This window comes from Eriocheir sinensis, chromosome 38, assembly GCF_024679095.1.
Source record: "Eriocheir sinensis breed Jianghai 21 chromosome 38, ASM2467909v1, whole genome shotgun sequence".
Classification (NCBI taxonomy): Eukaryota; Metazoa; Arthropoda; class Malacostraca; order Decapoda; family Varunidae; genus Eriocheir; species Eriocheir sinensis.
The window spans coordinates 2,656,046-2,673,144 of record NC_066546.1 but is presented as its reverse complement, the minus strand read 5'-3'; the positions used below and the strand labels follow the sequence as shown (position 1 = coordinate 2,673,144).

Sequence of the window (17,099 nt, the reverse complement as noted above, 5' to 3'; positions counted from 1 at the left end):
CAGACTCACCGTTGTTATGAACTACGCTACCAAGATATTTGAAACTTTCTGAGATCTCAACGTCCTCACCACACACATGAACAGACTGTACTGTGTCATCCAGCAAGCCTCCAAACACCTGTACCTTGGTCTTGGCCCAGGAGACCTGAAGTCCCAAGGGTTTCGCCTCCTTGTGCAGTGCCTCGAGAGCCATCACCAAAACCTCCAGCAACTCTGCTAGGATTACTGCATCATCGGCAAAAACAAGGCCAGTGACCCTGGTATTGACAATGGATGCTCCGCAATGACTTTGGTTAACAACTCTGCCTAGTACCCAGTCCATACAAGTGTTGAAAAGCAATGGGGCAAGGACACAGCCCTGCCTCACTCCCGCATTCACGGGAAAGAAGCTGGTGAAGCCCCCCCAACACTTCACAGCACTCTCTGTCCCAGAATACAGGCCAGTCAGCAGACCAATAGTCCTCGCAGGAATCCCACGGAGTCGCAGAAGATCCCAGAGTGCCTCGTGATGCACTGAGTCAAACGCCTTCTTGAGATCGACACAGGCTGCAAGCATCCCCTGTTGAAACTCACGTCGGTGCTCCACCAGTACGTCCACATTAGTGATCATGAAATTCAACCTGCACCACGTGGCAGCAGGTGGACAAACTCTTCACCCCACAGGTCACATGGCAGGAGTCAGGTCATCTATCCCTACTTTAATCAACCAGTCTTTCAATCATAGCCTATAACAGGGGAAGTGGCCTGACTCTCCCACTCCAGTAACTGTTGAGCTGCAGGAGCGTGGACATGGAAGAGACCATTTTGTGGACCACAGTAACACTTGGCTGTCCTAAAGGAAAGGTATCAGAGAGAAGAAGGACAGCATGGTGCAAACAGTGGCTGTCAAGATGCAGCAGGAGAGGAAATTTCACCTAAATTTTCTTTGAGCTTGAGGAGGAAAGTGACATTGACTTTGAGAACTACACGATGATGCCTATCAGTGAAGTTTCATAGTTTGTTGAGGAAAATTGACTAGGCTGTATGTGCCAAAGAAATAACTCATTTACTTGACAGCCTTTCACCAGGGGCTCAGATTAAGGCTACTAATCACTTTCTAGAAGCCAGGGGATTATACACAGGCCTTCAGCATCCACCAGACCTCTTCTGGCAACCACCCGTGAGTGTTCCACCAGACCTCTTCTGGCAACCACCCGTGAGTGTTCCACCAGACCTCTTCTGGCAACCACCAGTAAACAGCTAATGGTTTGTTTTGCACTGCACTCCCACCATGAAATCCCTTCTGCCTGGAAGGCTTGAATCCACACTTCAAAATCACGAACCACATAGACGGGTCCTGAGCAGAAGAGTGGTGCTCTGAAGGACACTGCTGTTGCAGAGGAAGAGTTGTCGTCATCAGGCATGGTGAAGTCGAGCGGCGTGGAGCAGATGGGCAAAAGGCGCTGGCGTAAACGGGCCAGGGGCCATGGCAGTCTGAGAGAGCGTCGAGGGAACTGTGTGTTAAAGGCGCCAGCTGCCAGCATGCCAGGGGCCATGGCAGTCCAAGAGAGTAGAACAAACTGTGTGTTAAAGGCACCAGCTGCCAGCGTGCCAGGGGCCTCAGCAGTCCGTGAGGGCATCGAACAACTACGTGTTTTAGGCGCTGGCGTCTGCCAGGGGCCTCAGTGGCCCAGGGGGCGAACCAGTGTCCAAGAAGGCACTGTAACATGACACTGCCTGCTTAGTAGGTATTATTGTGACACTATTGATGGGAACTCACTGTACTAAACTGTTTATGGAGACACTGCACTGTACATAAGGATCCACAGGAGTAGGGTAATCCAAGAGGGCGGTGGTAAATCCAAAAGGCGATGAGTTATCCACAGGGCCCTGGTTAATCCCGGTGGGGTGTCACACTGTGTTTGCGTGTCTCACGTACTGAGTCTTGTGTGGAGCGTTTGCGTGTGCACTGAGTCTGGTATGGCAATGTGCATGTCTCAGTGGGTAATGTGTCGCACTGTGTTTGAGTGTCTAGGTGGAGTGTCACACAGTGTACAGGAGCTTACTCATAGTACCAGCAGAAAGGCAAGGAGGAGGAGGGGAGGGGGGGGGGAGTGCACAGAAGGTGCCTGAAGGGAGTACTGAAGGTGCCTGAATATGGCGCTGAAGGTTCCTGTAGGGGCACAGAAGGTGCCTGAAAGGAGTACTGAAGGTGCCTGAAGGAGGCACAGATGGTGCCTGGAGGAGGCACAGAAGGTGTCTGAAGGAGGCACAGAAGGTGCCTGAAGGAGGCACAGAAGGTGTCTGAAGGAGGCACAGAAGGTGCCTGAAGGAGGCACAGAAGGTGTCTGAAGGAGGCACAGAAGGTGCCTGGAGGGGCACAGAAGGTGTCTGAAGGAGGCACAGAAGGTGCCTGGAGGGAGTACTAAAGGTGCCTGAAGGAGGCACAGAAGGTGCCTGGAGGGAGTACTAAAGGTGTCTGAAGGAGGCACAGAAGGTGCCTGGAGGGAGTACTAAAGGTGCCTGAAGGAGGCACAGAAGGTGCCTGGAGGGAGTACTAAAGGTGCCTGAAGGAGGCACAGAAGGTGTCTGAAGGAGGCACAGAAGGTGCCTGGAGGGAGTACTAAAGGTGCCTGAAGGAGGCACAGAAGGTGCCTGGAGGGAGTACTAAAGGTGCCTGAAGGAGGCACAGAAGGTGCCTGGAGGGAGTACTAAAGGTGCCTGAAGGAGGCACAGAAGGTGCCTGAAGGAGGCACAGAAGGTGCCTGGAGGGAGTACTAAAGGTGCCTGAAGGAGGCACAGAAGGTGCCTGAAGGAGGCACAGAAGGTGCCTGGAGGGAGTACTAAAGGTGCCTGAAGGAGGCACAGAAGGTGCCTGGAGGGAGTACTAAAGGTGCCTGAAGGAGGCACAGAAGGTGCCTGAAGGAGGCACAGAAGGTGCCTGGAGGTAGTACTAAAGGTGCCTGAAGGAGGCACAGAAGGTGCCTGGAGGGAGTACTAAAGGTGCCTGAAGGAGGCACAGAAGGTGCCTGAAGGAGGCACAGAAGGTGCCTGGGGGGAGTACTAAAGGTGTCTGAAGGAGGCACAGAAGGTGCCTGGGGGGAGTACTAAAGGTGTCTGAAGGAGGCACAGAAGGTGCCTGGGGGGAGTACTAAAGGTGCCTGAAGGAGGCACAGAAGGTGCCTGGAGGGAGTACTAAAGGTGCCTGAAGGAGGCACAGAAGGTGCCTGGAGGGAGTACTAAAGGTGCCTGAAGGAGGCACAGAAGGTGCCTGGAGGGAGTACTAAAGGTGCCTGAAGGAGGCACAGAAGGTGCCTGAAGGAGGCACAGAAGGTGCTTGGAGGGAGTACTAAAGGTGCCTGAAGGAGGCACAGAAGGTGCCTGAAGGGAGTACTAAAGGTGCCTGAAGGAGGCACAGAAGGTGCCTGAAGGGAGTACTAAAGGTGCCTGAAGGAGGCACAGAAGGTGCCTGGAGGGAGTACTAAAGGTGCCTGAAGGAGGCACAGAAGGTGCCTGAAGGAGGCACAGAAGGTGCCTGAAGGAGGCACAGAAGGTGCTTGGAGGGAGTACTAAAGGTGCCTGAAGGAGGCACAGAAGGTGCCTGAAGGAGGCACAGAAGGTGCCTGAAGGAGGCACAGAAGGTGCTTGGAGGGAGTACTAAAGGTGCCTGAAGGAGGCACAGAAGGTGCCTGAAGGAGGCACAGAAGGTGCCTGAAGGGAGTACTAAAGGTGCCCGAAGGAGGCACAGAAGGTGCCTGAAGGAGGCACAGAAGGTGCCTGAAGGGAGTACTAAAGGTGCCCGAAGGAGGCACAGAAGGTGCCTGAAGGGAGTACTAAAGGTGCCCGAAGGAGGCACAGAAGGTGCCTGAAGGAGGCACAGAAGGTGCCTGAAGGGAGTACTAAAGGTGCCCGAAGGAGGCACAGAAGGTGCCTGGAGGGAGTACTAAAGGTGCCCGAAGGAGGCACAGAAGGTGCCTGAAGGAGGCACAGAAGGTGCCTGGAGGGAGTACTAAAGGTGCCCGAAGGAGGCACAGAAGGTGCCTGAAGGAGGCACAGAAGGTGCCTGGAGGGAGTACTAAAGGTGCCCGAAGAAGGGACAGAAGGTGCCTGGAGGGAGTACTAAAGGTGCCCGAAGGAGGCACAGAAGGTGCCTGAAGGAGGCACAGAAGGTGCCTGAAGGAGGCACAGAAGGTGCCTGAAGGGAGTACTAAAGGTGCCCGAAGGAGGCACAGAAGGTGCCTGAAGGGAGTACTAAAGGTGCCTGAAGGAGGCACAGAAGGTGCCTGAAGGGAGTACTAAAGGTGCCCGAAGGAGGCACAGAAGGTGCCTGAAGGGAGTACTAAAGGTGCCTGAAGGAGGCACAGAAGGTGCTTGGAGAGAGTACTAAAGGTGCCTGAAGGAGGCACAGAAGGTGCCTGAAGGAGGCACAGAAGGTGCCTGAAGGAGGCACAGAAGGTGCCTGAAGGGAGTACTAAAGGTGCCTGAAGGAGGCACAGAAGGTGCCTGAAGGAGGCACAGAAGGTGCCTGGAGGGAGTACTAAAGGTGCCTGAAGGAGGCACAGAAGGTGCCTGGAGGGAGTACTAAAGGTGCCTGAAGGAGGCACAGAAGGTGCTTGGAGGGAGTACTAAAGGTGCCTGAAGGAGGCACAGAAGGTGCCTGGGGGGAGTACTAAAGGTGCCTGAAGGAGGCACAGAAGGTGCCTGGAGGAGGCACAGAAGGTGCTTGGAGGAGGCACAGAAGGTGCTTGGAGGAGGCACAGAAGGTGTCTGAAGGAGGCACAGAAGGTGCCTGGAGGAGGCACAGAAGGTGCTTGGAGGAGGCACAGAAGGTGCTTGGAGGAGGCACAGAAGGTGTCTGAAGGAGGCACAGAAGGTGCCTGGAGGAGGCACAGAAGGTGCTTGGAGGAGGCGCAGAAGGTGCTTGGAGGAGGCGCGGAAGGCACCTGGAGAGGGGGCACAGAGGGTGCCTGGGGGAGGGCGGGGGAGAACCCTGAAGGTGGCAACTACGCCCAGGGCGTAATGTTTCTCCTGACCTGGAGCTCAACCTCACAAACTCCAAGCGGAGGTGAGGTTTATTGCCCCAGGAGAGAGTAGGCGAATGGATCATTTCAGACCCAGGTCCACCGCTCTGGCAGAAAGTGCCCTTGAAATGGCACCGGTTTCAAGCCACCCTGAACCATAGCAACACTGCAGGGTCACCCTCTGTGCCCCCTCTCCGGGCGTCTTCCGCGCCTCCTGTAGGCACCTTCTGCACCTCCTCCAGGTACCTTCTGCGCCTCCTCCAGGCACCTTCTGCGCCTCCTCCAGGGACCTCACGGACTGCCGAGGCCCCTGGCACGCTGGCAGCTAGCGCCTTCACACACAGTTCCCTCGATGCTTTCTCGGACTGCCATGGCCCCTGGCCCATTTACGCCAGCGCCTTTTGCCCATCTGCTCCACGCCGCTTGACTTCACCATGCCTGACGACGACAACTCTTCCTATGCAACAGCAGTGTCCTTCAGAGCACCACTCTTCTGCTCAGGACCCGTCTACGTGGTTTGCAACTTTGGAGTACAGATTCAAGCCTTTCAGGATCTTTTAACCAGCCAACCACCCAACCCACGCAGCCCAACTCACACAGCCCAACTCACACAGCCCAACTCACGCTGCTCAACTCACGCTGCTCAACTCACGCTGCTCAACTCACGCTGCTCAACTCACGCTGCTCAACTCACGCAGCCCAACTCACACAGCCCAACTCACACAGCCCAACTCACACAGCCCAACTCACACAGCCCAACTCACACAGCCCAACTCACACAGCCCAACTCACGCTGCTCAACTCACGCTGCTCAACTCACGCTGCTCAACTCACACTGCTCAACTCACGCTGCTCAACTCACGCTGCTCAACTCACACAGCCCAACTCACGCAGCCCAACTCACACAGCCCAACTCACACAGCCCAACTCACACAGCCCAACTCACGCTGCTCAACTCACACAGCCCAACTCACGCAGCCCAACTCACACAGCCCAACTCACACAGCCCAACTCACACAGCCCAACTCACGCTGCTCAACTCACGCTGCTCAACTCACGCTGCTCTGGGAAACCCACGTTTCGTCCTACGCTGCCTCAACCTGTCGTCAAATCCACGCCGCAACTCTCACCCAGCCCAACTCACCCAGCCCATCTCACGCTGCTCAACTCACGCTGCTCAACTCACGCTGCTCAACTCACGCTGCTCAACTCACACAGCCCAACTCACGCTGCTCAACTCACACAGCCCAACTCACACTGCTCAACTCACGCTGCTCTACTCAGGCTGCTCAACTCACGCTGCTCAACTCACGCTGCTCAACTCACACAGGCCAACTCACGCTGCTCAACTCACGCTGCTCAACTCACGCTGCTCAACTCACGCTGCTCAACTCACGCTGCTCAACTCACACAGCCCAACTCACGCTGCTCAACTCACGCTGCTCAACTCACGCTGCTCAACTCACGCTGCTCAACTCACGCTGCTCAACTCACGCTGCTCAACTCACGCTGCTCAACTCACACAGCCCAACTCACGCTGCTCAACTCACGCTGCTCAACTCACGCTGCTCAACTCACGCTGCTCAACTCACGCAGCCCAACTCACGCTGCTCAACTCACGCAGCCCAACTCACGCTGCTCAACTCACGCTGCTCAACTCACGCTGCTCAACTCACGCTCCTCAACTCACGCTGCTCAACTCACGCTCCTCAACTCACGCTCCTCAACTCACGCTCCTCAACTCACGCTGCTCAACTCCTCGCTGCTCAACTCCCAACCCACGCTGCTCAACTCACGCCCAACTCACGCTGCTCAACTCATGTCAACTCACCCAGCCCAACTCACGCTGCTCAACTCACGCTGCTCAACTCACGCTGCTCAACTCACGCTGCTCAACTCACGCTGCTCAACTCACGCTGTCCGCTCAACTCGCAGCCCAACTCATGCTACTCAACTCACGCTGTTTCGGCTCATCACGTTTCCCAACTCACGCTGCTCAACTCCCACGCTGCTCAGCTCACGCTGCTCAACTCACGCTGCTCAACTCACGCTGCTCAACTCACGCTGCTCAACTCACGCTGCTCAACTCACGCTGCTCAACTCACGCTGCTCAACTCACGCAGCCCAACTCACGCTGCTCAACTCACGCTGCTCAACTCACGCAGCCCAACTCATGCTGCTCAACTCACGCTGCTCAACTCACGCAGCCCAACTCACGCTGCTCAACTCACGCAGCCCACCTCACACAGCCCACCTCACGCAGCCCAACTCATGCTACTCAACTCACGCAGCCCAACTCATGCTACTCAACTCACGCAGCCCACCTCACGCAGCCCAACTCATGCTACTCAACTCACGCAGCCCAACTCACGCAGCCCAACTCACGCAGCCCAACTCACGCAGCCCAACTCACGCAGCCCAACTCACGCAGCTCAACTCACGCTGCTCAACTCCTCGCTGCTCAACCCCTCGCTGCTCAACCCCTCGCTGCTCAACCCCTCGCTGCTCAACACCTCAGCTCGACTCACTGCAGCTGAACTCACCACCACGCAACTCACCACACAACTCAATGCAACGCACCACAACGCAACACCATCTGTGCCACAACGCCCCTGCACCAGGAAGATTTCGTTCCTCCTTTCTCATCACTATGGGGGAGTATCTGTAGCAGCTAGTCACCGCTGAAAATATCCGCTCTCCTCCTGGTGACAAAAAAAAAAAGAAAAAAAAAAGAGTGCTACATCTCACTGTAACCTTCACCTTTTTGTCCCTGGTTCTCTCCTACATACTTCCTTTCTTTCTTCTCCCTCTCTGTTAATGTATTTTTCTCCTTCCTTTTCATTTCTTTCTTCTTTGCCTTTCCCCTCCCTCCCAGTTTTCTCTTTTAATCTCTTTCCCTACCATTCGCACCTTTTCTCTCTCCCTTTTTCCTCACCTTTACCTGACTCTCTCTCTCTCTCTCTCTCTCTCTCTCTCTCTCTCTCTCTCTCTCTCTCTCTCTCTCTCTCTCTCTCTCTCTCTTCTTTTCCCGTCCCATTTCCTCCACTCATTTCCCTTGTTTCCTCCTTTCTCACACCCTCTTATCTTTAGCCTTATCTATCACTCTTCCTCCCTTTCTCCTTCCCCATTAGATTATATGAACACACACACACACACACACACACACACACACACACATATGTATGTCCCGTATGTCACAACTAGGTAACTAGGTAAATACACACACACATGCACCCACCCACCCACACCCACACCCACACACAGGGGAAATGAGAAGGGTGTGGGGAGGGAGGGGCAGAAGGGAGAGTCAGGTCATGTCCTGACCTAAGCCCTGACCTGAGTCAGGTCATGTCCTGAGGGAAGCCCTGACCTGACTTTCCTTTCTGCTCCTCCCTCCCCACACCCTTCTCCTTTCTCCTTGTTTTCATACTCTATCTCTCCCAGTTTCCTCCACTCCTTTTCCTTGTTCTTCCTTCTTACATCCTCTATCTTTATTTTTTTTTTATCTCTCACTGTCTCTCTTCTTCCCTTTCCTCTTCCCTGTATTTACTTAGTTGTGATATAAAGGAAGTGAGTTATCCTCATATGAGAATGGCACGGAGTTCTGTGGCAGCCTAGGAGTCACACTGACCCATAAAACCACATACAAACTTCAAAATTACAGCAGAAAAAGGCAGAGAAAAAATATCAAAATTTGTACCTTCGGTGTATACCGCGCAGGGGTAACTTTCTGGCATTTTTTAAATGAAAAAGGTGCGCGTTATACGCTGCAAAATACGGTACTTATTTATGCCACTTTGCCCATTTCATCTGCAACAGCTGAAAAAAGTTTTTTTTACACTTAACCCTTTCATTGCTAAACGCTCACAGTGAGCGTTAGGCACATTTGCTGTTGGTGCTAAACACTCACTCCGATCTCCAGCCACACTCAAATCTCCCGTGTATGAGAGTGTTCCAACACTATTTCTCACAGCACAGGATTGCCAATTGAGTGGGTTCTCCACTAAATTTGGTGTAAAATCATATCAGCCCAGCGTGGAAAATCTACGGACGAGTAACTGGTGGATGTTCTTGTCCAATGTAGCGGCATTTTTGCATAGTTTCACCTGACTGATTTTGACCAAATAGTTGTAAATATTGCAGTTGGCAATACAACCTTGCCAGAACCTTAAGGAGAAATGACTGAGATGTCCGCAGTTGCCTCAAAATGGCTGATCATTGCGCACGCACTGATTAAGTGTTAACATTCAACACTCCCTGAACGTGCGCAGGAGAAGCATACATAACCGACTCTTATAGATCTGGGCCTCCTCTTCCCAATGGTGTTTTTGGTTTTTAGCTGTGATGAATAGTTTATGAGATACAGAGGTTAAAAGTGACCCCCCATTGGGCTGCCTGACTGTGCCTGAGGGGATAGTCGCGTCCCGCACCTAGCGCAATGAAAGGGTTAAACATATAAAATCATGCAGACGGTCAACTATGAGTGAGGGGAGATTGGATGGGCTTGCAAATCTATGCATTCACCGTGAACTGACCATCGGTGATCTGATTGAAAATTTTGTTATGGCTGTCACTGATATATTTTCAAAAAAGAAAAAAGAAGAAACTTTATCCTATAATTTGTACATCACAACACACACACACACACACACACACACACACACACACACCTCTCTCTCTCTCTCTCTCTCTCTCTCTCTCTCTCTCTCTCTCTCTCTCTCTCTCTCTCTTGTAACCTAACATATCTTAAAAGTACAATATGGAAGACAGGCTGGGATGAGAAAAATTAGTAACCCAGAGACTAGCCTACAGTGTCCGCCTAATAAAGTAATACTCGTAGGTAAAGTGGGGAGCATACGATATTGCCGAGCGTTACATCGGTGCTCATTTCCGCCTCCTTGACCTTTTGAGCCTGTGGTGGACTCACATCCACTAGCCTGGGGACATGACCCTATGCCGTCCGGATTCCCACAATTTACCTTCCCCAAGTTTCCCCAGGTACCCGTTTATCGACCAACCCGAAAGGAAGGATTATCAGGAGCAATATCTGGGTGGGCTGTGCGCTGAATGCACCTAATCGAACTCAAATTGATGCCCCGAGGAGTGGGAGGCGGTCACAGAAACCACTCAGCTACAGAGGCGCAGGGGCCGGGGTGTGAAGAGAGAAAGCCCACTATAACTCTCACTCTGCCCAGGAATAGAACCCAAAATCTCTATTCAACCAAAAAAATTTGGTTGCAAGCTAAATGCCAAGTTGCCCCATAATTTTTTTTTTCTAGATCTGCCACTGGTTTTAAACCCCACATTGGTTGCCTCTCTCTCTCTCTCTCTCTCTCTCTCTCTCTCTCTCTCTCTCTCTCGTGGCGTTACCGCCATGAGGATCTGAATGTATTTTTTTCTTACTTATGTCAGCTTATTTTAACTCTTTCAGTTCGTGGGACGAATATCCACGTCCTGGTCACCAAGTGCTCCCATCTGGTGGACGTGTCTATACGTCCTGCTTGCTACACGCCACATACAGGAGACGTGTATATAAGTCCTGTTTAATTTTAGTATGCCATAGCAGGGATACGTTTTCTGGGACATGGATGGTTTTAGAGAAAACAATATGGGTAACTAAATTATATGATAACGAAGGAATTCTACTGTGAGAACTTTTGCAGTCTTTCACAGACATATCTTTATCTCACACACACACACACACACACACACACACACACACAGACACACACAAAAGGAGGAGGGGGTTGATAAGTTAGGCCTATATATATCTTATGTGTGTGGAGTTCCTCTTCCTTTGAGTTGAGAAGCCATTACTCACCACCCCCTCGGCTCAAGGACGCGGCCTCCCCTCCCTGCCTCTCCCTTACATAAATCCCGCTGTCCCTATTCTCTTTCTCTCTTCCTTCCTTCCTTCAGAGTGTGTGTGTGTGTGTGTGTGTGTGTGTGTGTGTGTGTATTTACCTAGTTGTATTTACCTAGTTGTGAAATACAGGAAAAGAGCCGTACTAGGCTCGTGCTGTCCCGTCTCCATAACGCTTATTATCCAGTTTGGCTTTAAATTCATGAATCGTTTTTGCACACAGTCTCCTTGTCAAGTCCGTTCCATGTTGTTATGCTTCTGTATGGAAAACTGTATTTCTTGATGTCTCTCCTACAGTCGCTCTTCTTCAATTTCTTACCATTGCCTCTTGTCACACTTCTGTCACGTACCACTAGGTCTTCCCTGTCCAATTTCTCCAATCCCTCTTGTATCCTGTACAATGCTATTAGGTCCCCTCTCTCTCTTCTGCTCTCCAGTGTTGTTAGTCCCAATTTCTCCAGTCTTTCTTCATAAGTATGTTCTCTCAGAGTTTCCGGTAATTTAGTCGCTGCTCTTTGTATTCTTTCATCATCATCATTCCTTGTTGACGCCTCCTAGACTCGGCTGACCACAGATGCTAGAAGAGCTTCCCTTTTCTCTCCTCCTCACTCCCTCCTTGCCTGCTCAAAGTTTCTCAAAGATCTTTCCCCCCTCTCCCTAACGTACTCTTGCACCCTATCCCTCCATTCTTTCCAACTTTCTAATTTCTTTCTTCAATCTAGGTGACCACACTAATGCTGCATATTCCAGTCTTGGACGTATCATCGATGTTATTAGTTTCTTCACCATTTCTTCATCTAAATATGTAAATGCTGCTTTTATGTTTCTAAGAAGATTGTATGTTTCCCCAGTTATCCGGTCTATATGCTTTCCAAAGGATAACTTGTCTGTTATGATCACTCCCAGATCTTTTGCTTCAGTTTTTTTCATGATTCTTTCATTACTCAGAGAGTAGTTCCCCGATATTCGTCTACTGCTCTTACCAAACTCCATCACGCTACACTTCTCTGTATTGAATGTCATTTCCCATTTGCGTGACCATTCGCTTATTCTATCGAGATCTTGGCTCAGGGCTACACAGTCATCTTCATTAGCCACCCTCCTCATTATTTTAGCATCATCAGCAAACATATTCATATAGCTTGTCACCCCTTCTGTCATGTCATTAATATAAGTTACAAACATATTTGGAGCCAACACCGATCCTTGGGGGACTCCACTCGTCACTTCCATCCAGCTTGATTTATTATTCCTGATTACTGTTCTCATTTCTCTCTTTGTCAAAAAGTCCATAATCCAATCCAATATTGAACCACCCAGACCTCCAACATGATTAAGTTTCCATATTAATCGCTTGTGTGGTACTTTATCAAACGCCTTCTTTAAGTCCAGATACACACAATCTGCCCAACCGTCTCTTTCCTGTATTATATCAATTACTCTTGAATAGAAGCTGATCAGATTAGTTACACAAGACCGTCCTCCTCTGAATCTGAATTGGCTATTTGTTAATATACTGTTTTCTTCTAAATACTCCACCCATCTGTTTTTTTTTTATTTTCTCACACATCTTTGCTACTACACTTGTTAGTGACACTGGCCTATAGTTCAACAGGTCTTCCTTGCTTCCTCCTTTATGTACTGGGACGATGTTAGCCCTCTTCCAGTCTCTCAGTACCTTCCCTTGTGCTAGTGAGACATTAATCAAGTTGCTCAACTTTTCAGCTATTTGCTGGTTACACTCTTTTAGCACCCAATTTGATATACCATCCGGTCCTGCTGATTTCCTCGCATCCAATTCTTCCAATAATTTTCTAACTTCATCTGCTGATGTTTGTATTCTCTCCAGACCCATGCACTCTATTCCCCGGCACTGCATCTACACCTTCAAACTCACTCTCCCTTGTGAACACTGTTTGGAAACAGTTATTCATCACTTCTACTATTTCACTTATACTTTCAAAAGTTTCACCATTAACTTTAACTTTCTGAATCTCATCTCTGTGTTTCAAGTTTCCATTTATGAACTTATAAAACAGTTTTGGCTGGTCTTTGCACTTATCTACAATATTTTTCTCAAATTTTTTTTTCTTCTCTTCTTACTTTGACATAAGCATTCCTCTTCCTTTTGTACTCATTCCATAGATCCATCCTCCTATTTTTTCTCCATTTGTTCCATGCCTTCTCCTTTTCCTGCTTGGTGTCTACACACTTTCTATTGTGCCACTCTTCTCTTGATTTCTGGCCTTCTTTCATCCTTGGTACCCACTTTTCCACTCCTTCGTTGTGAATCCATAAAAAAATAGCCCATTTTTCCTCCACATTTTCAGCCTCAAAAAAAGTATCCCATTGTGCTTCCTCAAAATGTTTCCCAAGCTGTTCAAAATTTGCCTTATTAAAGTTAAACCATTCTTTCCTGTAGTCCTCATTCCTGATTGTTTTACCTCCTTCTCGTAATATGTACTCAATAAGTACGTGATCGCTCTTCCCTATAGGGCTCTTATAGTTCATCTCCTCTATGGTATCTAGCTCCCTGGTGATTATCAAGTGTGTGTGTGTGTGTGTGTGTGTGTGTGTGTGTGTGTGTCTCTCTCTCTCTCTCTCTCTCTCTCTCTCTCTCTCTCTCTCTCTCTCTCTCTTACACTAACATAAGGAAATACAATTCAGCAGACACACGTCATCTACACATAACGCAAATTTCTCTGTACATATTTATGCATACATCTCAAAATTATCAATTAAATTATGGTTCTCTATGTGCACCATTCAATTTTGCATGTTTTTATATATAATACATGATGATTATGTTGAGTTTATGGCTTAAAACTTGTTATAATCAGAAGTGACATTTGAAATTTGGCACGCACAGCCAGGCAAGATACGGGGCGGGGCGTGTTTTCGCCCGGCCGGAGTGAAAGGGTTAACGCACATTCATTCACGATATACCATATTTGACGGCTTATAAGACGCACCCCCAATTTCGGCAAGCATTTGAAAAAAATATAATAAACGGGTTTGAGCCAAGAGTGTCATTGTTAAAGTTTCACATGTATTCAGATCCTAATCAAATCCCAATACTTTACATTTAAAACCCTTAATATTTGCTGGGACCTACCAGAATAGGTCGTTCTTATAGACTCGAGGGTACTGCTTTGAGATGTAAACAAACATGGCGGAGACAGCAACATTCAGAGGGGTAACGGGTATAAAGTTTGTGCATCATATTTCTTTATTATTATTCTACATCATAAGTCTAGTTGTAATATTCAAGTACATTTTTAAAACATAGGGAAGTGTGAAATTTCAAACTTGAATGTGCTTCAATGTTAGTTGAACACGTACGTAAAGTAAAAATGTTAAAAGATAAGCACAAAATGGAGAAACAGGCACTTGTAAATATCGTATAATAACCTATATTCTCAATATCTCGTCAATATTATCCATATATTGTTTGTGTTTATCAGTCAAAGTTAAACAGTTTTATGAAAAAGGCTTGTCTTACTTCAATGATCCCTGTCTACTACGGAAACGTAGTGTGTCTTGTGCGTGTTGTCAAGTATAGGGCCGCTTTCACGGTCGTTTTGTTTGTTTTGATTGTTACCAATGGCAATGATTGCCACTTTAGAATTTCCACTTAAAACTGGCCGATGGGGTAGTGGCGGCTGCGGGGTTAGCCTAGCCCCGCACCTTGGCACACACTCTCAACACCTCTTGCTTCCTCTGCAGCCGCCACTACCCCATCGGCCAGTTTCACGTGGAAAACTATAGCGTTGATCGGTGCCATTGGTAGCGATCAAAACAAACAAAACGACTGTGAAAGTGGCCCTTAGTGTACAACCTTCCACTAGTTTGTTTAGGTACAAGCATTAAGTCACTTAATTTTCTTCCTGACTGATGTCACTTTATATGAAGTAGTGGTAAGTACTACTGTTATACACTGTTACTTTGGAAAAAGTTGCCTTTGTTGCTGTAAAAGCGATCGCCACCTTGTTTACATTTGCGGAGAGGTTTGCAGTTTAATTCATGTGCCATTGCTGCACTAAGGCTTCACTAGCCAGTAACTCAAAGCTGAACCTTGACCTTATAAGACGCAGGGTGATTTTCAAGGACATTTTTTTGGAAAAAAAGTGCGTCCTATAAGCCATCAAATACGATAATCTAAATATAATTGTGAAACTACTAACACATCCCAAAATGAAAGGGAAACTCAATAATAAGTATAGCATTTTTTTTAGCAACACTGTAAATTATGTATGCCACATTTCTTTATATGCTTATAAATATCTTATCCATAATAAGTTAACTGTTCTTTCAAATGTTATAATACTAAGATTAAATGTGTATGCATATTTGCTGATCATATTTGCCATGGTTTTACCAATAATATTTCTACATCGCAGGCAAGGAGACACGCGGCAATGCTGTACAAGGGGATCCCCTACGCTGAACCCGCCCACAACCGCACGTTTAGCCAAGCCAGACTATTGCCCTTCAAGCGGCCTACCAATGCTACGGATTGCACATCAGAAAAAAGTTAGTATTTATTTTTCTCTTCTGGCCACTCATTCTCTTTCCTTTAATCAGAGCAGCATCTAGCAGGCTTTTTTGTTGTTGTATTGATCTTTTCTGCCCTTGAGCTCCTCCCTTGCTGGAAAAAAAAGCATAGAGAAAATAGCTATGAAATTATCTGCTACATAATTAAATATGAATCACGGGATCAAACTATTCCCAGTGCTCACCAGACAGCTGCTGCGTCTTCTCTGCCTTCTGCCTCTTCTCCTGCTTGGCACGGGATGCTCGCTTGACCAACTTCTCCTCAAACACCTCACACAGGGACATTAGTTTCTTGGTGGCCCGGGTCACAAGGGGGTTCCTGAAAATGAAAGCAAAATTTGTTAGCTCTGCTGTGTAACACTGCACAACGTTGCATGGCTAGCGGGTCAACTAAACGCAGGGAGCAGGTGCCACCCTTCCTGCGCAACAACTCCTGGGACAGTTTTGACACAGCTTACATACTCATTCCTCCCAGCCAAGGGAAATATTTTCACTTTGGTCTTTAGTTATGAAGCTTGGGACTGTTTCTATCCTATGGAAAGCATACACTGGGGATGCGTCGCTTCACTCACTCTCTATGTGTTCCCTGAGTAGGGGCGGAAAACTTTTTTTTTTTTTTTTTTTTTTTTAATTCATCTTTGACGCCTGCTCCTAGGAGCTCCCACCAGGGGATGGCCACGGCAGAAGAGTTTCCATCTCCCTCTATCCAGACACTCCCTCCTTGCCTGCTCAAAGTTTCTCAAGGATCTTTCACCCCTCTCCCTAATGTACTCCTACACCCATCTCTCCATTTCACTAGAGATTGTCCTCTAAAATTCCCTCCCTCTATCTCACTCACATACACCCTTCTGGTCATCTTACTCTCCTCCATTCGCTCCATGTGGCCAAACCACTTTAAGGTCTGTCGCTTCACTTCTTCCACCACTCCACACTTCTTCCCTTCACCCCCGTGACACATTCCAAAATGCTCGTATACACTTTCATTACTCATTCCATCCATTCTACTCACACCACAAGCACTCCTCAAATAACTCATTTCCACTGCCTGCACTCTAGACCTCTGACTTTCATTCCAGGCCCACGTTTCACTTGCATATGTGAGGGTTGGTACTATTATTGTATTTCTCAAATCCCTCTTTACCTCCATGCTCACACTTCTGCCATTCATGATTCGTCCCAAAGACCCCACCACCCTTCTTCCCTTTTTTTTTTTTTTTACAACAAAGGAGGCAGCTCAAGGGCACAAAAAAAAGGAAACAATAATGAAAAACAAGCCCGCTACTCACTGCTCCTAAAAAAGAATCAAAAGTGGTGGCCGAAAGAAAGGTCAATTTCGGGAGGAGAGGTGTCCTGATACCCTTCTCTTGAAAGAGTTCAAGTCATAGGCAGGAGGAAATACAGATGAAGGAAGATTGTTCCAGAGTTTACCAGCGTGAGGGATGAAAAAGTGAAGATGCTGGTTAACTCTTGCATAAGGGGTTTGGACAGTATAGGGATGAGCATGAGTAGAAAGTCGTGTGCAGCGGGCCAGGGAGGGAAGGCATGCAGTTAGCAAGTTCAGAAGAGCAGTTAGCGTGGAAATATCGATGGAAGATAGAAAGAGAGGCAACATCGCGACGGAATTTAAGAGATAGAAGACTATCAGTAGGAGGAGGAGAGCTGATGAGACGAAGAGCCTTAGA

The 17,099-nt window shown here is 48.4% G+C and overlaps 1 protein-coding gene across 2 annotated transcripts in view; it reads right to left on the bottom strand.

Moving 5' to 3' along the window:
• The window catches only part of LOC127008539 (ribonuclease 3-like), a 75,572-nt gene that overhangs the window by 33,153 nt on the left and 25,320 nt on the right, over positions 1 to 17,099 (bottom strand). For both annotated transcript variants that reach the window (XM_050880708.1, XM_050880709.1), the window contains exon 10: positions 15,603 to 15,736. In XM_050880708.1, the coding sequence (XP_050736665.1) occupies positions 15,603 to 15,736 (134 nt within the window). The remainder of the gene's footprint in view (positions 1 to 15,602; positions 15,737 to 17,099) is intronic.